Source organism: Myotis nattereri (genome assembly GCF_964212035.1).
Source record: "Myotis nattereri genome assembly, chromosome: 6".
Classification (NCBI taxonomy): domain Eukaryota; kingdom Metazoa; phylum Chordata; class Mammalia; order Chiroptera; family Vespertilionidae; genus Myotis; species Myotis nattereri.
In genome coordinates, this window is record NC_138081.1 from 34,475,608 (window position 1) to 34,498,872 (window position 23,265).

The window sequence follows — 23,265 nt, forward strand, 5'->3', positions numbered from 1 at the left end:
GTTTCAGGGGGATCCCTTGCTGAAGTCTTCATATAGGCTCAGTGCTTTCTGGAGCAACACTGCCCATCAGTTGGTACACTTTTTTTTTTCATATTTTCTATACACAAATTTAATACCTTTTCCATTTTAACCAAGCACTGATACACTGTGGCTGGCTGTAAGTTATGCACTTGGAGGTGCAGCAGCAAAACTAGCATAGCATGCATATATATCACACATACATATACATATGTGTGTATATATATATTTTTTTCCTTATTGAGAACTTTAAACCATTCACTTTAAGCTTCTCTTCAACTTATCCAAATAGCATCACTACCCTTGTGCATTGGGACCATTATTAAGTAAAATAGAGTTACTTGAACAGAAGCACTGCATTATCAGGACAATTGTCTGATAACTGAGACAGCTACTAAGTGAGTAATAGCTGGGAAGCTGGGGAACACATCTATCCAGTTTGTATCATGTCCCTGGCAGGACTGGATGGTGAGAGATTTCACCATGCTACTCAAAATGACATGCAGTTTAAAACTTATAAATTGTTTATTTCTGGAATTTCCCATTTAATATTTTCAAACCACAGTGGACCACAATTTACTGTGGGTAACTGAAACCATGGATAAGAGAGGACTACTGTGTATAGTTCTCTTCATGCTAGGTGCTTATATATTTTATATCCTTTAATATCAAAGGACCCTGAAAGATGTAGATGAACTTGCCCTATTTTATCGAAACTGACATTTAAGAGAGGCCATATAATTTGTCTATAGTTTCATAGCCATAAGTGACTGATTGATGATTTAAACCCAGGCCTGACTTTGTATTGTGGGAAGAGCTGTTATACTGCCTTCAGTGAGTAACTACTTCATGAACTCAAGTCGCATTTTTACCAAGAAATGAAGGCCTGAATGGGGAAGAATGAGGACACTTGGTTAGGAAGAGAAAAAAAATTGGTAGTGGAGCCCTGACGTGTTTGGCTCAGTGCATAGAGCATTGGCCTGCGGACTCAAGGGTTCCGGTTTCGATTCCAGTCAAGGGCATGTCCCTTGGTTGCAGGCACATACCCAGTGGGGAGTGTGCAGGAGGCAGCTGATTGATGTTTCTCTCTCATTGATGTTTCTGGCTCTCTGTCCCTCTCCCTTCCTCTTTGTAAAAAATCAATAAAATATATTTGGAAAAAAAATTGGTAGTGGTATAATTAATTAGAAACATCAAAAGGGAAACAGAGGCATCAGTTTATCCTTCTGTCAGATTTTGGCCTGGTGATAGGTCAAGATTTTTATTTACTACAGTTAGTGGATCTTATTTTGATTTTTTTAAAAAAAACCCTTACTGGAGGATATGGCTTTTAAATTGATTTTTAGAGTGAGAGAAACATTGACTAGAGAGAAAATTGATCAGTTGCCTACCATACCACCCCATGTGCCTTGACTGGTAATCAAACCTGCAATCTTTTGGTAAATGGGATGATGATCCAACCAACTGATCCACCTGGTTTATTTTTATTTATTTATTTTTTAAAGAGACTCTTATTAGATAGGATTTATTGCTTGGCTTTTGTTTTTATATGATTCAAGAGATCTTAAAAATTAAAATGAAAAATCTTAACTATTAAGCCAGTCTCCAGAAGATGATAGTTACTATGTTCAATTAGATATATATTAATACTTATCAAGAGCTTACTCTGTGTCAGGTACCATGGCTTCATGCCTGATATTTCTCTTTATCTCAAGTCCTCCGCATCTTGAGATCATTTGCTAGTGTCTTAGCTTCAACTGCTAGTTCTGCTTGCCATTTTTCCATTTCTGGTAAAGGAAGGAAAAAGCAATGATATTTCATGCCTACATTTAAATAAATATATACAGGTGTTTAAAAAACAGCCTTATTGAGGTATAATTTATATACTCTAAAATTTACTTATTTTTAAGTGTATAATTTCAGTGATTTTAATGTATTAACAGAATTTTGAAACTATCACCATGTAGAATTTTAGAACATTTCCATTATTACACAAAGATTTCTCATGCTTATTTGCAGTAATCCCTCCCTCCTCTTCTACCCCCATCACATAGTACAGGTTCTTTTTGCAAATTTATAGTTAAATTTACAGTTTGGAAAACATATTTTCATGGGTTGTTGCTTGCTTCTCTTGGTCCTTCACAAGTGTACCTAATCCATAACATAGCTGACTGTGAACAGTGAAAGGCTAGTCACTCTTGGGTAAAGAACAAAAGGGCCTTGGGGTAACGAAACAGAAAGAGTGTCTTCTGGTTTCATGCTTGATCCTGGACAATATTTTGATGCAGGTAGCTTCTCTTTCAGATCCTTTTATTGCTTTGGTGTGTACATCCTCTGGGCACCCTGTGATGCTGCCTTTTGAATTGCCCTTTACATCCCAGTTAATTTTGTCCTCCTCTTCTCCTCTGTTCCCCTTGATTAAAATTCTCTATCTTTTGCTATTTCTTTCTCCAACAAATAAAACCAAACCAAATCAAACCTAGTTTTACTGCCTCTAACCTTGTGTATTATTAGGAAAGAAATAAAGTGAATTTATAATTTGGGAAGGATTGGTAATTCTGGAGAGATGACAATTACTTGCATTTTTAAATCCTTATTATTAACCTCAACAATTATTCACCCCCCCCCCCCGTGCATGAATTTTGTGCATTGGGCCCCCCCCCCCCCACGAAATTTGTGCAAGGGGCGGGGGGGTGGCTCAGCCTGGCCTGCGCCCTCTTGCAGTCCTGGACCCCTCGCTCCTAACTGCCTGTCTACTCGCTCCTTACCACTTGGCTTGATGCTCCTTAGGACTGCTAGGGAGGCGGGAGAGGCTCCCGCCACTGCCTCTGCCTCTGTGCTCACCAGCCATGAGCCTGGCTTCTGGCTGAGTGGTGCTCCAGCTGTGGGAGCACACTGACCACTAGGGAGCAGCTCCTGCATTGAGCATCTTCCCCCTGGTGGTCAGTGCACGTCATAGTGACCGGTCGTTCTGTTCATTCCGGTGTAATGGTCACTGGGCTTTTATTATATACAGTGGGGCCTTGACTTACGAGTTTAATTTGTTCCGAGACCGAGCTCGTTAAGGAGCTCGTTAACTCAAATTACTCTGTCAACTCAATGCAAAAAATCATCCGAGAGACAGCTGGTATCTCAAAAAACTCGTAAGTCGGGACACTCGTAAGTCAAGGCCCCACTGTACTAGTAGATGATTCATCCTTCAGTAAACCTCATTTTCCACTTTCTACAGCGCTTTTGTAGCTTGAAAGTTATTAGTCATTTGGTACTGATTTTAGGTGCATATATATCACACTTTAAAAAATATCAAATCAATATTTAAATAAGAGAAACTTAACAGTAACCAGGTGCTGCAATGATGTAGTTTCTGGCTACAGCATTATACAGGGTGTTCCAAAAAAAATGTATGCATACTTTTTTCTTAAAACTCAATTGATGTTTCTTTCTTTTCAGGACCCATTAGAATGAATAATTATCAAAGTGCATATACATTTTTTTAGACACTATAGTATATTTGAAACTACTTAGGGTGGGAGGGGCACTGTACATTTTACTTAGAATGTACCTTATCCTTATATCTTATCCAGATTTTACCTGTTATAACTGGACTTATCTTGCAGTAATCACTTCAGATGCCACTATCTCTACAATGCCTGTATTAATATCCCTTGCCAACATTCATATTTTCTTCTTCTGTGCTCCCCCATCATTTGCACTATTGTATGTAGAGGGCACAAAGGTGTGTCATATTACATATAAATTGATAAACCTGTGAGAGAGAGAGAGAGGGAGAGAGAGAGACAAGGAGGGAAAATGAGAGGGAGGGAGGGAAGAAAGAGAGAATAGATGGACTAGTGGTAGGGTTTTTCACCTAAAATTTGACTAGGTTTCACCAAGTTGTTTTTTAAGAGATTATACCTGTTTGTATTTGGCTTGGCCTTTTGAGTTGGAAACTTTATGTTTATGGTCTTTTAACAGCATTTACTTATCACAGAGTAGATAAGTACTCATTGAATAGTTTGCTGAATGAAAATTAGGATTTCATGCCAGTAATTACTCACTGACTATCTTGTTGAGCAGCTATTATCAGGGCAGTTTTAGGTAAATTTATGAGACTAATTTTTTAGAGTGGATAATACATTTGTAAGTTCAGTTAGGCTTTTAAAAACTTATTTTTAGAGGTTCCTAAGATATGATAGCTATATTCCTAAGAAAGAGGCATTGACAAAATTACATTATTATTTAATTTGGTCAAAAGTGATTAGAACTAAAGTTTTCCATAAGTGATAGCAATTTTTTTCCTTTTAGCAACTAATGAAATGGTTTTTATATCATTCAGTTGTTTAAAACTTAAAACATCACCTAACATCTATGTATATAAAAGTCTAAGTAACTGTCTGACCGGTAGCTATGATGTGCAATGACCACCTGGGGGCAGACACTCAATGCAGGAGCTGCTGAGCAGCGGTGACTTGCCAGTGGCGGTTCTCGGGTGACGCACACTGGAACCAGAGAGGAGGGAGCCTGATTCCAGTGTGCATCACCCGAGAACCATCCTCTCGCAATCCGGGACCCCTCGGGGGATGCCGGAGAGCCGGTTTCGGGCTCGATCCCCGCAGGCCAGGCCGAGGGACCCCACCTGCCGGAGGGACCCCTCTCACTCTCCAGACGCCCTTCCAGCTGCACCTCTCACTCTGCAGATGCCCTTCAAGCCATAGGGCTGCCCCAAGCGCAGTCTGCCGGGGAGGAACCACGGGAGGTTGGCTCCAGGGCATGTCTGGCCCATCTTGCCCAGTCCCTCCCTGCTCTGCTGGCCACCTTCTAATTAATTTCCTCTCAATGTGCACAAATCCATGCACCAGAGCACTAGTTCAATTATATTTAGCTTTTGCTCAATAGTAATGTCCCATTTTTTTTTTTGTTACTGCTAGCATTATTGTTGTACATGTTCTTTATACATGTTTATCCCTGTATAACCTTTGGTTATTGTAAAAATGCACCACTGTATTGTGTGCTAAGCTTTTTACCTGCATTGATAGTCCTGACATTATGCAGATGATGCTTTCTGCTTAATTCAATCAGTTATTACATCAGGAACACTGCTCTAGAGAAAAGTCACCATTCGTATTTTGCTCTGCTCCGTTAGCAGATATTCTGAGGGAGTTCATTCTATTTTATGAATAAAAATGAAGCCACACTTGAAATGCCTTGAAAATCTTTTGTTTTCCCATTCTTGATTCATTGCCTTTTGGGGAATTGTTTTTGAGGAAAGTTAAGATATACTTGTTTTACAGATCAATATAGAAACTTCTCTAGAGGAAAAAAAGTATTGTATTTTGATTTTCCAAATTTCTTAATATGACACTAACTTATATGTAAGTTGTGCTTTAAAATGTTCAACATATTTTTCACACAAGCCTCATCTAAGTAATGGAGGCCAGCCAATCCTAACTGTTTATAGGTGAGAACCTTGTTCTCAGTGTGTTCCCTGCCCAGTGTAATTTATACAGCTCAAAGGTGGCAGAGTAGGTTGACAGCACAAAGTCTTTTGGCCTCGAATTTATTTTGACACTATTAGCAATGAAACAAATATTTAAATAGAGCATGTCCCAGATGTTTGTCACTTTTTAGGTGTCATTTCTAAATTTAAAAGTAGGATATTTTAGCATAAATTGTATATGCATATCCTATGACCTAAGGAATTTGGGAGAGTATATTTAGTTTTACTGCATCATAATTACTAGTTTTAATCTCATTTTTTAGATTGACTCTGACCTTCATATAAAAAGTATGTGCTTAAAACAGAAGTCTAAATTTTTTTTAAAGCTTGATTTTTTTATCCATATCTCTTACTGTATATGTTTTTATAGTTAAACTAGAGGTCCGATGCACAAAATTTGTGCAAGGGGCTCAGCCCTTGTAGCCCCGGCTGCCTCAGCCGGCCCTCACAGCTCCGGCTTCATCCGGAAGGTCGTCTGATGGTTGTTCTGCTCTTCCGTCTAATTAGCATATTAGCTCTTTATTATATAGGATGATTCATATAAATCTGTTAGTATAAGCCTCTGACTATTTGACACAATTTCCAGATATTTTTATTTTTCCATTTTTACTTTGTTATACAGGGAATATGTAAAAATAGTCATAAGAACATTTAAACTTAGGAAGAAAAAACATTCAAAGGTATGAAGAATAGTAAAGCTTCTATTCTTGTATACTTATGTGAGTTTCTCTACTGTGTTTTCCGAATTTTTTTACCATGATCCAAAGAACTAACATTTTATAGCACACCTTACTTCATCTGTTAAGTTTTTAAATCTCAGGGTCAAATTGGAGATTCATCTGATATAAGGCTTCTGGAGCCAATCCTTGTTTCTCACACGTGCCAACACTTAATAGATTAAATATATTCTGTAAATTACCCATTCATATCTTTCTGTCCATTTTTTTATTAGGTTGGTTATTCTTACTAATTTCTAAGGTTTATTTTTAAAAATCTCTTTGATTTTTATTTGTTAGTAATGTTTTAAGAACTTACTTTTTACTGTGAGATGTTACTACTCTTGGTTCAAATATGTGGAATGCAAAACTGTTCACATGAATTGATTAGATTTGGGGGAAAGTTTCTAGTAAAGCAAAATTAGTAAACTCATTAAGGTTCTTGAAGGTTGATTTGTAACCTTTCAGTACAGCCAACACACATGTGTTCTTATCAATCTGCTGCTGGTGTCATTTGAAAATTTGAGCATGTAAATTCTGTAAGCCTTCATTATAATTGTATTAAAAAACACAGAATGATGTTTATGTGCTGTAATGATATTTATTTTAGTTTTTCATATTTGCTTTTCTTTGTTTCTTCTCCCTAATTAGGTCCCCGATGGGCTTCCTGGAATATTGGTGTGTTTATTTGCATCAGATGTGCTGGGATACATAGAAATCTTGGGGTTCATATATCCAGGGTCAAGTCAGTCAACCTAGACCAATGGACACCAGAACAGATACAGGTAAACATTTTCTTACGATAAATTATTAAAAATAATTGAAGTGAATTTAAAATCTTTAATTCTTCTTGCATTTAAGAATTTATATTGAAACTAAAGGCCTGGTGCAAGAATTGGTGCGCAGGTAGGGGCCGGCTGGGGGGAAGGGCCGTAGGTGGTTGGCCAGCTGGCCCCACCCCCAATTGGGGTGGGGGGCTGATTGGGAGTGGGGCCAGCAGGGGGAGGGGCCACAGGCGGTTGGCTGGCCACCCGGTCCCCTGGTCAAACTCCCGGTTGAACTCCTGGTCAAACTCCTGGTCGAGGGGACAGTTTGCATATTAGCCTTTTATTACATAGGATGGCCCTGGTTGTTGTGGCTCAATGGTAGTGTGTTGACCTGCACACTCTAGGGTCATCGGTTCGATTCCAGATGAAGGGCACATGCCTGGGTTGCAGGTCTGATATCCTCCCACCCTCAAGGCCCACGTGGGAGGCAGCCAATTGATCAGTCGATGTGTCTTTCTCACATCAATTTTTTTTTCTCTCTTCCCTCTCCCCTCCCCCCCCCCCCTTCCTCTTCCACTCTTCTACTCTTTCTAAAAAATCGATGGAAAAAATATCCTCACACCTTGAGTGAGGATTTAAAAAAATAGATTGAAATGTAGTGGGTTGAAATAGTACATACCACATTTAAAATATGTGTTATTTGAATTGTCAGTGGCAGTGTTTTTTTCTTCTTGGGACTGTAGTAAAGCCAGTTTATATAATCTATTTTTATCTAAAATGTTGATTTGGAAGTATTTAAAAAATGAATTCCTTTTCCTTGTGTTGATGAAATTTGCCCTCATAATTCCATAGTCTGTTTTGTTTTCCTGTCAGTAGGGGGAGCCTGTGTAAAGATAAAGAATAAACCACCTCTAGCATAAAAACTGAGTATTTTTATTTCCCTTCTGTAGAGAGGTGTTCTTGATTTTCACAGGGCCTAATAGTTAGAAGGCAGCCCTCTTAGCAGATGTTCTAATTACTGATCTGTACTTGTTTTGAATGGTTTAGCTTTGTTAGAGATAAGTTTGTAATTTTAAGGGTTTGCCATTTTTCCAGTATGACAGTCTTAAATTCTCAAAATCATAACTTCTAATCCTTAAGGTTGATTGCTGGTGTAAAAACGATGATTTCTACTGGTTTTATTTTATAATTCACAGTGAAATTATACTACTTTTTCTTATACCCTTTTCAAAGTACTTTAAGTTAGTATGAAGACTAAATACACAAATATATGTAGTTGAACCTTAGTGATATACAGTCCTCCCATCAGAAAAAAGACCAAAAATAACACAAAAATTGGCAGGAATGGGGTGAGGTAAGAGTAGAAAGAATAGAATACTCTGGGGAGTGGGTTATTTTAAAAAAGATATGGTAATTTGTTTAAAGAAAGTAAAACTTCTATATTGAAGACATATTTATACCAGAGTAGATTCTAGAGCAGGGGTGGGCAAACTTTTTGACTCGAGGGCCACAATGGGTTCTTAAACTGGACCGGAGGGCCGGAACAAAAGCATGGATGGAGTGTTTGTGTGAACTAATATAAATTCAAAGTAAACATCATTACATAAACGGGTACGGTCTTTTTTTTCAATAGTTTTATTCATTTCAAACGGGCCGGATCCGGCCCGCGGGCCGTAGTTTGCCCACGGCTGTGAGGTAGCAAAGAATTAAATATGAAAAAAATGCAGAAACCGGTTTGGCTCAGTGGATAGAGCGTCGGCCTGCGGACTGAGAGGTCCCAGGTTCGATTCCGGTCAAGGGCATGTACCTGGGTTGCGGGCATATCCCCAGTAGGAGATGTGCAGGAGGCAGCTCATCGATGTTTCTAACTCTCTATCTCTCTTCCTTCCTCTCTGTAAAAAATCAATAAAATATATTTAAAAAAAAATAATCTTAAAAGTACTCAACGGAAAAAAAAAAGAGTAGAGATCATCAGGCTATAAAGGCAAGCATAATTTATTTAGTTCTGTTTTAAATAAAGTTTTGAGCTTTTTACTGGCTAGGGCATAAAAGAAAATATTATACTTTATGTGTTTTCAAGATCCTTGAGGAGAAAATTGACCTGTTATATCAAGGAAGCAGAGCTTTATGAACATTTCACATAAGTTAATGTTCTTTTTTTGTTAATCCTCACCTGAGGATATTTTTCCATTGGTGTTTTAAAGAGTAGAACGGGGGTGGGAGAGGGAGAGAGAGATCGATTGGTTGCCTCCCACACATGCTCCCACTGGGCCAGGCATCGAACCTGCAACCCAGGTACCAGGAATTGAACCTGTGACCCTTTGGTGCTCAGGCTGATATTCTAACCATTGAGTAATACTTGCCAGGGCAAGTTAATGTTCTTATTAATATTTCTGTAGTAATTGTGATAACAGATTTCATTACATTGTTTCTTAAAGTTGTCTTTAAGAAAATGTGAAGTATAGCTTGAAAATGTAACTTGGTGTTTGTAATGAGTAATGGAGGTAAAAAGCATTCAAAATCTGAGTGTATTTATTGTCTTTTTAATGGTTTATTCCATACAAAACATAAAATCCCCGGACAATTCAGTTCTCCAGAAATAATATTTTTCTCAACTAGGGTGTTGAAAGGAGTTGAATAGCTATTCTTTCCCTATAGCTTAGAGCAGAACTTCCCAATCAGAGGGCTGCAGTTTACTGATTTTCCGTGGAATAGGTTACAGGTATACCACAAAATACTACTGTATTATTAAAAATGTAGGGATTTTGAAAACAATTATTAAGTAATATACAGTCTTTGAAATTGTATTTGAACACTAGTCATATGGTTCTAACTGTCAACTTCCTGAAATAATTATTATTTTGGAATGTAAGATTTTGGTTAGTACTTGTCACCAGATAATGCTCTGCATGGCTTCATATACCACAGAGCTCCTCTTCCAGGTGTTCTTTGATGAGAAATGTGGTTAGGATGTACTTATTTTAAAAAAAAATCACATTAGTAGACAATAAGTTTTACTTAAAAAAAGAAAAATGAAAAGAATAGAGAAGTCTAATCACACAGGTAGGTATCCAGTATTCTTTGTAAGTAAAGCCCAAGTTGTTCCTTAAAAATTATCCTGGAACTTCTGTGCAGTATAGATGACCCCAAGGTTCTGTACCATAGAGCACAATCTTTATTTTAGTCTAGAAAATTTCAAGGTAACTGATTCTAAAAAGACAATAGAACAAAGTGATTAAGAAAGTTTTTCCTAGACTGCCAGAGTTAGACCTGTGTAGTTAGAGGTAGATACTTCATGTGTCTGTTTCTTCATTTGTGAAATGGGAATAGTAATAGTGCCTACTTCTGTCGGTTGCTGTGAGGATCAAATTAATATTGGTAAGGCATTTAGACTAGAACCTGGCATATTTTAAACACTCAATAATGTTAACTTGTCAGTTATTAGTAGTATTAGTCCATTTGTTTATTATGTATAAAACCCTCAATATTGCTGCCTTGAATATCTTTCCAATCTTGAGCAGTTTAGCTTTCTAACAAATCTTTTGTGATGAATTGGTTGCTAAATGTAGTACTGAGTAAATAAATAGATTCATTGTGTGATATTATTGAGTGTAAATGAATATTAGTGAAAAATAATTTATTTTTAGTAGTATGGGATGTGAAGGCATTTTGAGATGAATAGTCAGATAATCATATCAGTTGTCTATTGAGGTTGCTCCTTATTTAGATTTAAGCATATTTCCTGTGGTGGAGATAATATTTCATAAAATCCAACTCTATTTATACCATGGCATTTTGTTTTTAAAAATTGAGGTGTAGTAATAGAACAGTTTACAGATATAAGTGAGTTTTATATGTTTTGGCAAATGTCAGTACTGTGTCACCTCCAGCCCATTGAAGATATACAGAGCATGTCCATCACCCTAGAAAGTTCCTTTGTGCTAGTTTCTAGTCAAGTCCCTCAGGTGCAACCACTACACTAATTTCTATACTCTTAGGTTGCTATATATTGGCATTTTTGTCTTTTGGAGTTGGTTTTTATTAACTCTCTTAATTCACATTGTGGGAAGTAAAGATTAAATGTGACTTAGTGCTCCTTATTCCTATGATATTTTATAAGAATTTCCTTGTCATAAAAAATGCTTGGGCAGTATTTATTTGTAGAAGAGAAATACTTTTACTGCATATAGTTTGCCCCTATGTCTTCCCCTCCCACCACCCCAACATTTCATGAAAATAATGTTTCAAAGATGATACTTAATTTTGGTTAGTTGTTTTCTTTAGGTCTTTTATTAATTAATGTAGAAATGTGATTTAATCTCTGAGCCCAGTTGAGCTATTAAATAAAAAAGTTATTTTTTTGTGCTACTCTGTAAAATGTAACTACTTAAGTTTTGCCTCAAGATTTCCTATCAGTTGGTGTTATATGTATAACATATATATATAGATGTTGTTTGTGTGAAAGTAAGTTTTTAGGGCTTGTACCATATCATAGCTGTGTTAGAATTACTGTATGTTTATTTTTAATAAAAAATAAGTTATCTACCAAAACTTATTTTAATTTTTATTAGCATTTAAATGCAGTTTACTCACCTTAAATTTTAATCAAATTTTTTTTAAATGTGGTTCATGGTCAGATTAAATGTCTTTATTGGATTTATTATTAGGTGCTTCTCATTTTTTTGGAAAGAACTGATTTTTTAATACTTTTGTAAATACTAGAGCTTTAATTTTGTTTTGTACTGGTTCATTAACCCCAAGTCTTTTCATTTTTCCTCATTGTTTAACAACTTGTATTTATTCATTTTCATTGCCTATATGGAGGAGTTAAAATGAAGAGTATTTTTATTGTAGAGAAATGTTACTTGTGGTCTCCAGTTTCTTAGCTCATTTTGTGTAGAGTCTCATAAATATTGCTGCCAAATAAAACTTCTTGGTGAGACTTTGTCCATTATTGCAAGTATACTTCATATTAACTTTTGGACCACTTTTAATGCATTGTGTATCTATAAATCTTTTAGTAATCTTCTCTTACAGGCTCTTTGTTTATTACTTATGAGTGTCACTTATTGATATAGTACTTAGTGTTTTCTTGGGAACACCAAGGCCATACAACTAAAATTCATTCATTTAAACTTTCAAAATATATATATATTTTTATTGATTTCAGAGAGAAAGGGAGAGGGACAGAGAGATAGAAACCTCAATGATAAGGGAAAGTCATTGATCGGCTGCCTTCTGCATGCCCCACACTGGGGAATCAAACCCACAACCTGGGCATGCGCCCTTGACTGGAATCGAACTGGGGACTCTTTAGTCCGCAGGCTGACACTAACCCAGGGGTGGGCAAACTTTTTGACTCGAGGGCCACAATGGGTTCTTAAACTGGACCGGAGGGCCGGAACAAAAGCATGGATGGAGTGTTTGTGTGAACTAATGTAAATTCAAAGTAAACATCATTACATAAAAGGGTACGGTCTTTTTTTTTTTTTTAGTTTTATTCATTTCAAACGGGCCAGATCCGGCCCGCGGGCCGTAGTTTGCCCACGGCTGCTCTAACCACTGAGCAAAACCAGCTAGGGCCATTCATTTATAAAATATATTTTGGGGATATTTACATTTGTAATTGTCCAGTTTCTTTAGGCATATGATTTTCCTTAGTGAACTTGTCTTCAACATTTTATAGGCGTTTTATTAAAATATATTTTATTGATTTTTTACAGAGAGGAAGGGAGATAGAGAGTTAGAAACATCTATGAAAGAGAAACATCAATCAGCTGCCTCCCGCACACCTCCCACTGGGGATGTGCCTGCAACCAAGGCACATGCCCCTGACTGGAATTGAATCCGGGACCCTTCAGTTCGCAGGCCAACACTCTATCCACTGAGCCAAACCAGCCACGGCTTTATAGGCGTTTTTACTCCCTCTTTTCATATCTTTATCATTTTGCTTTAGCTTTGACTACATTTTGGACTAGAAGGGGTTTTTTTTTGTTTGTTTTAAAAATATGCTTTTATTGATTTTAGGAAGGGTGAGGGGTAGAGAAATAGAAACATTGATGAGAGAGAAACATATCGATTGGCTGCCTCCTGCATGTCCCTTACTGGGGATCGAGCCCACAACCCTGGCATGTGACTTGACCGTAATCGAACCAGTAACCTCTTGGTTCATGGTTCATTGCTCAACCACTGAGCCAAACCAGCTCAGTCAGAAGGAAAGGTTTTTATAAACCCTGCTCATTTTACTTCGTTGTTTATATTCTAACAAAAGAATAGAAACATTCTTCCCTCTCATTTTCTGTCTACTCTAACCTCTGAGTGTTTTTGCTTTGACTTCCTGCTGTTTGCTCTCTTGTTTTAGGGGTAAGGTGGGGAGATGGTGTTGGTTGCTAGTTTCTCTACCTTTATTTTCATCCTCAGCCTTCTTTCTTGTTTTTCTACCCAATTAAAAAATTTAATGCACTTGGATGCGTCTTTAATCTCTTTTTTCTTTGAAATATGTTGCATCACCCATTCCTTCCATAAAGAAGTCTCTCTCAGTACCCTCTTTCCCTTAACATACAGTTCTTGACTCTGCTATACTTGTCTATTCATTTGTTTGCTTGTTCAGCGAGTAAGCAGTTTTTAAGTACTCACATTGTGCCAACCATTATCTTGCAGTGGTTGGCAAACTCATTAGTCAACAGAGCCAAATACCAACAGTACAACGATTGAAATTTCTTTTGAGAGCCAAATTTTTTAAACTATATAGGTAGGTACATTGTTATTAACTTAACTAGAGGCCCGGTGCACAAAAATTTGTGCACTGGAGGGGGGGGGTCCCTTAGCCCAGCTTGCCCCCTATCACATACTGGGAGCCCTAGGGGATGTCCTACTACCTGCTCCCTGCTCCCCTTGGGGAGTGGGCCTAAGCCACAGTCTGGCCTCCCTTTGTGGGAGTTGACCGGGCTGATCAGGGGAAGCCCGCAGCCCCATCATCTCACTGTTGCAGCCACTGCCAGTCACGGCAGCCACCAAGGTGTTTTCATCAACACGGACTCCAGTCCCTTCACCATGAAAAAATGACAGCTTTCTTTAGGCATTTTCAAGAAGTGTCTTTCATAGGATATGACCCTTCCTTCCTTCCTTCCTCCCTCCCTCCCTCCCTCCCTCCCTCCCTCCCTCCCTTCCTTCTCCTCACCTGAGGATATGTTTCCATTGATTCTTAGAGAATGTGGAAGAGAAAGGGAAAGACAGAGAGAAACATCAAAGTGAGAGGAACACTTTGATTGGTTGCCTCCTGCATGAGGAACCTGCAACCTAGGTACATTCCCTTGGTCAGAATTGAACCCAGAATCTGCGTTGGGCAGGCTGAGGCATTACCCACTGAGCCAAACCAGCAAGGGCAGGATATGACATTTCTTAACCCTCCAGCAGCAGACCTTCCTTTTTGTCTCCAGGAGTGTAGTAAAAAAACCCTAGATTACCTATTTGGACTCTCATTACCCAAGTTACTAAGAATATTACCAGTGGCATACAGGGAGCTTAGCCAATCAGCAGTCAGAAAAGGTGTTTCTTCTGTAGTTCACACCAATTGCCGGTATGGCCCCTGCCCGGGCCTAACACCTCTGGCGAGTCATTAGCCCCAGCTTCCTGCCGCTGCCACCATCAATGATCGCTGGCTGGCTCCTCCCTGGCCCAAACCTAAAGCCTCAGGCCGAGGTTTTAGGCCTGGGCCAGGGCACCCCCAGCTCCCTGCCACCGCTGCCATCAAGGATCTCTGGCTGGCTCCGCCCCAGTTCCCCATCGCTGCCACCATCAACAATCGCTGGCTGGCTCCACCCCGGCCCCGGCCTAAAGCCTCAGGCCGAGGCTTTAGACCTGGACAGGGGCACCCCCAGCTCCCCACCACCAATCACTGGCTGGCTCCACCCTGGTTCCCTGCCAAAGCCGCCATCAAGGATCGCTTGCTGGCTCCGCCTTGGTCCAAGCCTAAAGCCTCTGGCTGAGGTGTTAGGCCTGGGCCGGACCCCCCCACCCCCCCTGCTCCCCACCATCAGTGATCGCTGGCTGTCTCCTCCCTGACCCAGGCCTAACGCCTCAGGCCGAGGGTTTAGGCCTGGGCTGGGGCACCCCCAGCTCCCTGCAGCCGCCTCTGCCATCAACAATCGCTGGCTCATGATCGCTGGCTGGCTCCTCCCTGGCCCAAGCCTAAAGCCTCAGGCCGAGGGTTTAGGCCTGGACCTGGGCACCCCCAGCTCCCCGCCACCGATCGCTGACTGGCTCCGCCCCGGTTCCCCGCCAAAGCCACCATCAACGATCGCTGGCTGGCTCCACCCCAGTCCAAGCCTAAAGCCTCTGGCGGAGGTGTTAGGCCTGGGCCGGACCCCCCCACCCACCCCCCCCCCCATGCTCCCCGCCATCAACAATCGCTGGCTGTCTCCTCCCTGACCCAGGCCTAACGCCTCAGGCTGAGGGTTTAGGCCTGGGCTGGGGCACCCCCAGCTCCCTGCAGCCGCCGCCATCAACAATCGCTGGCTCATGATCGCTGGCTGGCTCCACCCCGGTTCCCTGCCGCAACTGCCATCAAGGATCCCTGGCTGGCTCACCTGTCCCAGGCCTAAAGCCTCTGGCGGAGGCTTTAGGCCTGGGCCGGGGCACCCCCAACTCCCCGCCACCGATTGCTGGCTGGCTCCTCCCCGGCCCAAGCCTAAAGCCTCTGGCCGAGGTGTTAGGCCTGGGCCGGGGCACCCCCAGCTCCTGCCGCTGCCGCCATCAAGCATAGCTGGCTGGCTCCGCCCGGTTCCCCGCCGCTGCCGCCATCAATGATCGCTGGCTGGCTCCTCTCTGGCCCAAGCCTAAAGCCTCTGGCCGAGGCGTTAGGCCTGGGCCGGGGCACCCCCAGCTCCCTGCGGCCGATCGCTGGCTGGCTCCGCCCAGGCCCCAGCCTAAAGCCTCAATCCGAGGCTTGGGGCTGACATATGCAAATTAGCCGTCATCTTGGCTGTCAATTAATTTGCATATCTCGCTGATTAGCCAATGGAAAGGGTAGTGGTCGTACGGCTAATTACCATGTTTCTCTTTTATTAGATAGGATTAGGATACTCCTAAGGTTTAGGAAGAGCCACACTCAAGGGGCCAAAGAGCCGCATGTGGCTCGCGAGCCGCAGTTTGCTGATGACGGTAGGGACTAGCTCTTGTCTTCCTTTAGCAGTTGAATTCTTTAAGCAAGGTCTTTACCTGAATTTTCATTTCTTCACCTTACTTTTCTTTCTACTAACTTAATTTTTATTCCCATCATTCTGCTATGTTTGCACTCACCGAGAACACTAGTTATCCCTAATGGCCAAATGCAACTCTCCATCCTCCTTCCTGCTTTATTTGAACCACTACTGTCTTGAGCTTTCTCTTTATAAAAGATGCTAAAGTTATTATCCTGCATCTTTTATTTTGTTTATTTAGTTTCTGGGGTTTTTGTTGTTTTTTATTATGTTTCTACTTTTCCCTCTTACTGGAGATTTTCTACGGTTTTATCTTTATCTCTTTTGCCCTTCTGTCTTTCTCCACAGGAAAACTCATTTACTGTCACACATTCAGTTGTTATGTTTTTGTGGACATGGGTTTCCCTCTCGTTCCAGTAGTGACTTCTGCCATGAGTTTCAGTTCTTTTTTTAAGGTTGCCTCTTGGAGACTTTTGTTCATGGATTTACCATTCTTAAAAAACCTTGGATATCCTTAGCATGAAGTAATTGGTAGTTTTCTCAGGCATCCATTTTATGTGCATGTTCTATGAGGCTGGAGTTAGCCGGTTAGGTTGATTCTATGGCACTGAAATTTGAATATGACTTTACATTTTTTACTTATTTTTGTATATTCAGTAACTCTTGTGAAGTAATTTTAAATCTTATTGCTTTATGAAAAATGCTTGGCAATTAAGCAAAGACAGCTAGATGTTTATGCAATGATAGGAGTTAAGAGAAAGGAATAAATATGACCACATGTGGATGGTGTGTATGTGTGTGTGTGATAACATTATGCATTTGAGTAGATTAAGGAATAGAATATCAGAATTAACTGTTGCTTTATGGAAGTATCAACAAAACCTCTGTATGTTCCATATGGAAACAGGAAAAAGAATTTATGAAATTGTTTCATTGTGAGAAATTCTGGCTCCAGTCATAGTTATTAATGGTAGATGTTGGTTTACTTGCGACTTGACAAATCTAGGATGTAGATAATTATCTGGTTGTCTAGACTTTCTTATTTTTAATGTCATTGTTCCAGTTAATATTAAAAGCTTGTAGTGTTCTGTGGTTTTTCTTTCTTTCTTGTGCCTCTATTCCATCAGTTCTTAATTTGTTCATTCCTTGTGTTGCTTTTCATTCTCATTTTTCCTGCCATATCTTAGGTTTTAGCTTATTTCTGATGCTCCTATCGCTGTCACTATCTGTTCATGTATTTTACACACCACATCCAGAATAATCTTCCTGGAACACTGCTTTGATAATTGTACTTCACTCCTAAGAGATTTGCATTGATTCTCCTCTGAGAATCATAAACATTTTATTGTTCTTAAATTGATAGTCAAATACCTCTGCCATCTGGTTTCATCCTGTGTCTTTGACCTTACTCCAGATGCTTTACAACATAGAGTTTTGGCTGTATAGAGACAGCTCTTCCTGTTGAAAAAATCTGATGATGTGTTCTTGGTTTTTTGTTGTTGTTGTTGTTCTGCTATTGTCCTTGTTGGAAATGTCTTTTTGTATGCAGTTCCTTCTATACACTAAATTCTTCCCATTCTTTAAAACCCAGCTTAAATTCCTACTCTAATAAAATCATCTTCTGAGTATAGGTTGTGCTTGATTATATAGTATATTTTATTTACCCTTGTGCATGTTTGTTGAGTTAATTGTAAGCTTCCGGTAGCTAGAAACTTCATCATATGTGTATTTTTTAGTCCTTGTGATGACTACCACAATGCTAGCAACACTGTATCTGTATAATTTTTTTTAATGACAAGCTAATAACAATCTTTGATTTGCTATAATTCTGTGAGATAATGCTTGCTCTCAATGAATGGAGAGAATGGAAAAAACAAACAATACACAAAAAAACAAACATTTCCCTCCACTTCATAATGCATTTTATATATAGTGGTGTTATTTTATTTTTACTTTCTTGATCTCTGTCCTTTTCTCCCCATGTTTCTACATACTTTTTTCTTTACAAATATATTTTTATTGATTCAGAGAGGAAGGGAGAGGGAGAGATAGAAACATGAATAATGAGAGAGATTCAGTGATTATCTGCCTTATGCATGCCCCCTTCTGGGAATGGAGCTCGCAACCTGGGCATGTGCCCCGACCAGGAATTGAATCATTACCTCCTGGTTCATAGGTAGGAACTCAACCACTGAGCCATTCCAGCCAGGCTCTATATACTTTTTTAAAATTCCAAAAATACAGAAATTATAGGGAGTATGACTTAAGTTAGTATGTGGGAGTTCTAAGGTAATATATGTAAATACTAGAAGGGTGCTATTTTCCAGTATTTCAAACCATCCAAACTGAAATTGATTGTCTTGGAAAGTAGTAGTGAGTTTACTAGAGGCTGGACAATCACTTGGAAATGTGTAACTGGTATTCAAGCATTGAATGGGTTGATGGGGAGTAATGTAGATGACTCTGAAGTCTCTTCCATTCTTGAGATTCTTTGATTGTATGCTCTTTGGTTACTATAGCAGTTCAAAGTCATTTTTATTATTTGCATTCGAGTAATAATAATGTTACAGTTAGAGATGTGACTCAACTTTTTCCAAAAGTTAAATTCCAATTCAGAGGATAAAAGTTTCCCACACTCTTGGATAATTCAAAAGAATGTGACAAGATTTTCAGGTTAAGTTTGAAAGACAGGTTCTAAAGTGTTTTGAACAAACATATTGGTTCTTTTTTTTTTTTTTAAATATTTTATTGATTTTCACAGAGAGGAAGGGAGAGGGATAGAGAGTCAGAAACATCGATGAGAGAGAAACATCGATCAGCTGCCTCCTGCACACTCCCCACTGGGGATGTGCCCGCAACTAAGGTACATGCCCTTTACCGGATTCGAACCTGGGACCTTTCAGTCTGCAGGCTGACGCTCTATCCACTGAGCCAAACCGGTTAGGGCAATATTGGTTCTTTTTATTTTCTTTCATAAGGAAAAAAAGTCATTATCTAAATGGGTTAGAGTTGTTATAACCTTCTTTTCCTAGAAAAACTTCCTATAAGGTAAATTTGTAGCCTTTGGTTTAACAATAGATATGTCATAATATTGATGAGCTTGTTTTAATTAAATGTTTGATCTTTCTTAGAAACAAGTTTTTCCCAGGTAAACTAAAATCACAGGTTTTCACTCATCTTCATCAGTAAGCTTTGCTGTATTCTGTGGCCTTAGGTTGAATTCCCAATAGTTAGGCCAAATACAAGGAAAATAGGCAAAATAAAATTGATAGATACTTTAAATACTTCTCTGTACAAAAACCCCCACAAAACTAAAATTAGAGGTACTTATATTGATGGTCATGTTATGCCCATCTTGGGATATAAAGTTTGTAAGAGATGGAGGATGAAAGTGGCTGAACTACACTAAAGAAGTTTTCTTCTCTTTGACAGTATATTTATTTATTTATTTTTTTAAATTAAATCTTTATTCAGATTATTACAGTTGTTCCTCTTTTTCCCCCCATAGCTTTCCTCCACCTGGTTCCCACCCCACCCTCTGCCCTTACCCCACCCCACCCCCCACTGTCCTCATCCATAGGTGTACGATTTTGTCCAGTCTCTTCCTGCACCCCCCCACACCCCTTTCCCCCCTGAGAATAGTCAGTCCACTACCTTTCTATGCCCCTGATTCTATTATATTCACCAGTTCTGTTCATCAGATTATTTATTCACTTGATTTTTAGATTCACTTGTTGATAGATGTGTATTTGTTGTTCATAATTTGTATCTTTACCTTTTTCTTCTTCCTCTTCTTAAAGGATACCTTTCAGCATTTCATATAATGCTGGTTTGGTGGTGATGAACTCCTTTAGCTTTTTCTTATCTGTGAAGCTCTTTATCTGACCTTCAATTCTGAATGATAGCTTTGCTGGGTAAAGTAATCTTGGTTGTAGGTTCTTGCTATTCATCACTTTGAATATTTCTTGCCACTCCCTACTGGCCTGCATAGTTTCTGTTGAGAAATCAGCTGACAGTCGTATGGGTACTCCCTTGTAGGTGACTGACTGTTTTTCTCTTGCTGCTTTTAAGATTCTCTGTCTTTTGCTCTTGGCATTTTAATTATGATGTGTCTTGGTGTGGTCCTCTTTGGATTCCTTTTGTTTGGGGTTCTCTGTGCTTCTTGGACTTTTGTAAGTCTATTTCTTTCACCAGGTAGGGGAAGTTTTCTGTCATTATTTCTTCAAATAGGTTTTTAACATCTTGCTCTCTCTCTTCTTCTGGCACCCCCATAATTCGTTGGTACACTTGAAGCTGTCCCAGAGGCTCCTTACACTATCTTCATATTTCTGGATTCTTTTTTCTTTTTGTTTTTCCGGTTGGGTGCTTTTTGCTTCTTCGTATTTCAAATCTTTGACTTGATTCTTGGGATCCTCTAGTCTGCTGTTGGAACTCTGTATAATATTCTTTATTTCAGTTAGTGTATGCTTAATTTCTAGTTGGTCCTTTTTCATAACCTCAAGGGTCTCACTAGATTTCTTGAGGGTCTCACTAAATTTATCAGCGGTTTCTAGAAAATTCTTGAAAAACCTTAAAAGTGTGGTTTTGAACTCTATATCCAGTAGTTTGCTTTCCTCCATTTCTGTCATTTGTGACCTGTTTCTTTGTCTCCGCATTTTTTATGCTTCCCTGTGTTGATAGAGTGGCTTTGTGTGCTAGGTGTCCCATAGGGCCCAGTGGCTCAGCCTCCCCAATTACCTGAGGTGGACACTCTTGGTGTACCCCCTTGTGGGCTTTGTGCACAGTCTTGTTGTAGTTAAGCCTTGATTGTTGTAAGTATCACTGGGAGGACTTGACCTCCAGGCCAGTTGGCTGTGAGAATCAGCTTTGTCTGTAGTGGGAGAACTTCTGTGCTGGCGACACCCTTCTGGGGCAAGACTGGCTTCAGTGCGACTTTGGTGCTCACCGAGTCTGCCCCCTGAGTGTGTCCCTTATAGATCTGAGGAGTTGTAATCTGGATGGTCCCACTTTGACCACTGGGTACACTGGCTCTTGGATCTCTAAGGAGGTGCTAATTTAACCTCTTCCTGAGGCTACCCAGCAGGAGCTTTGGAGAGATCTGCAGATTCCTCTTCCTTGTTTGGGGTTTGGAGGTGCCCAGATGAGGCCCAGCTGTGAAGCAGTGCAAGCTGCTGTGGGGCCATGGGCCTTCTTTTGGAAGTTTTGGGTCTGTCTGACCCAGCTGCAGTTTGTTAGGTAATTTTCAGATTGCAAAGGGCCAGTCCTTTCATATGCAAAAGCCTCTGTTCACAGCTTGGGTGGGGCGGGGTCTCGTGGGATCAGCAGGGCGGAGCAAGCAGCTATGGCTGCTCCTCAGTCCTACCCTAAGAGGCCCCGCATCTCAGTGTCCCGGTAATCGCTGCAAGCACCTCTGAGAGAAAGCCGCCCTCGAGTTCCGACCGATGCCAGACAGTCCATTTTCTCCCCGTATGAGTCTGGGTCCCCAGAGAGTCGCCGGACCTGGAGTTCAGAGCAGTCGGGAGCTTGACACTCCCTTCTGATTGAAAAAGACAACCGTGTCCTCAGTTGCCAAGCCCTTTCCACGTGCACCTCCGTACCTCTGCACTTTACTTCCGCACCTCCTCTGAGTCTTAGTGTGCTTTTCTCTTTCCTTCTAGTTGTAGAATTTCCACTCAGCCAGCCTTCCTGTGGTTCTGGATGATGTCCATTTTGTCTTTTAGTTGTATTTTTGAAGTGGTTGTGCGAGGCAGTAATTTCTGGTGTTTACCTCTGCCGCCATCTTGGTTCTTCTTTGACAGTATATTTTAGATGGAGTTCTGATAAATTTTATTCTTTAATTTCATCTAAATTTTTTTCAGTTATTAAATTTGTGAAATAAAATGGCTTGCAGTTGATAGAAGTACAGCATTCCTGTGAGGTACCTCTGCCACCTTTAATAAAAGAGAAACCTGGAACTAGAATATTGATAGGTAGTTGAAACTTAAAAATTTACATGAATCGTGCAGTTTTGCAGATTTGTTTTGCTTGAAACAGGATCCAGTAATGCAGTGCATTGATGAAGTGAGCTAAGTTATTCTGTTTTCTGTGGGGGTTCTGCATAGGAGAAAGATGCACTATATAATTTATATTATAAAATTAATTTTACCTGTTTTTATTTTATTTGTTTTTTCAATATATTTTTATTGATTCCAGACAAGAAGGGTGGAGGAGAGAGAGATAGAAACATCAATGACGAGAGAATCATTGATCAGCTGCTTCTTTCATGCCTCTTTATTAGGGATTGAGCCCGCAACCTTGACATGTGCCCTGACTGGGAATCTAACCGTGACCTCCTGGTTTGTAGGTCGACACTCAACCACTGAGCTATGTCGGCTAGGCTATTTTATTTTTCAAAAATTTATTGATTTTTAGAGAGAGGGAAGGAGAGAAAGAAAAACATTGATGGGCTCCCTCCCACAAAGCCCTGACTGGGGATTGAACCTACACCTTTTGGTGTATGGGATGACACTTCAACTATCCTAGCCATGCCAGCAAGGGCTATTTTTTTTTTTTTTTTTAATGAGGGTATTAGAAAATTTAAACTGAAGTAACTGGCTCAGATTACTTTTTTGTTGCACAGCAGTGGTATAGATATATCCTAGTTAATGCATTTAGCTGTGGCCACTGCAGCCTTTTTTTGCTTAATGTTTGCATGATAGATCTTCTTTTATGCTTTTGTGTTTGACCTATCTATATCTTTAAATGTAAAGAGACTCCTTTTAGACAAAACATGCCTGCATGTGGTATGGTCTTTTAACATGTAATTTCAAATTTTTTTATTTCGGTAACTTTAAAAATTTGTTTTTTAGTATTCTGTTTCCTGGTTTGACTTTTCTTTTTCTGTGACTTCCTTACCTGTATGTTGGATCTTCATTGCTTAACTCCTATATTTGTCACTTTCTCTTGGATCCCTTTCATTACCTCTTTTTTATTTTTTTATTTTTATTTTTATTTTTTTTAAATATATTTTATTGATTTCCTACAGAGAGGAAGGGAGAGGGATAGAGAGCCAGAAACATCCATGAGAG

The 23,265-nt window shown here is 39.8% G+C and overlaps 1 protein-coding gene across 1 annotated transcript in view; it reads left to right on the forward strand.

Moving 5' to 3' along the window:
- Positions 1 to 23,265, forward strand: part of SMAP1 (small ArfGAP 1) — a 128,956-nt gene that overhangs the window by 29,262 nt on the left and 76,429 nt on the right. The window contains exon 2 of the mRNA XM_081094485.1: positions 6,883 to 7,016. Within this exon, the coding sequence (XP_080950611.1) occupies positions 6,883 to 7,016 (134 nt within the window). The remainder of the gene's footprint in view (positions 1 to 6,882; positions 7,017 to 23,265) is intronic.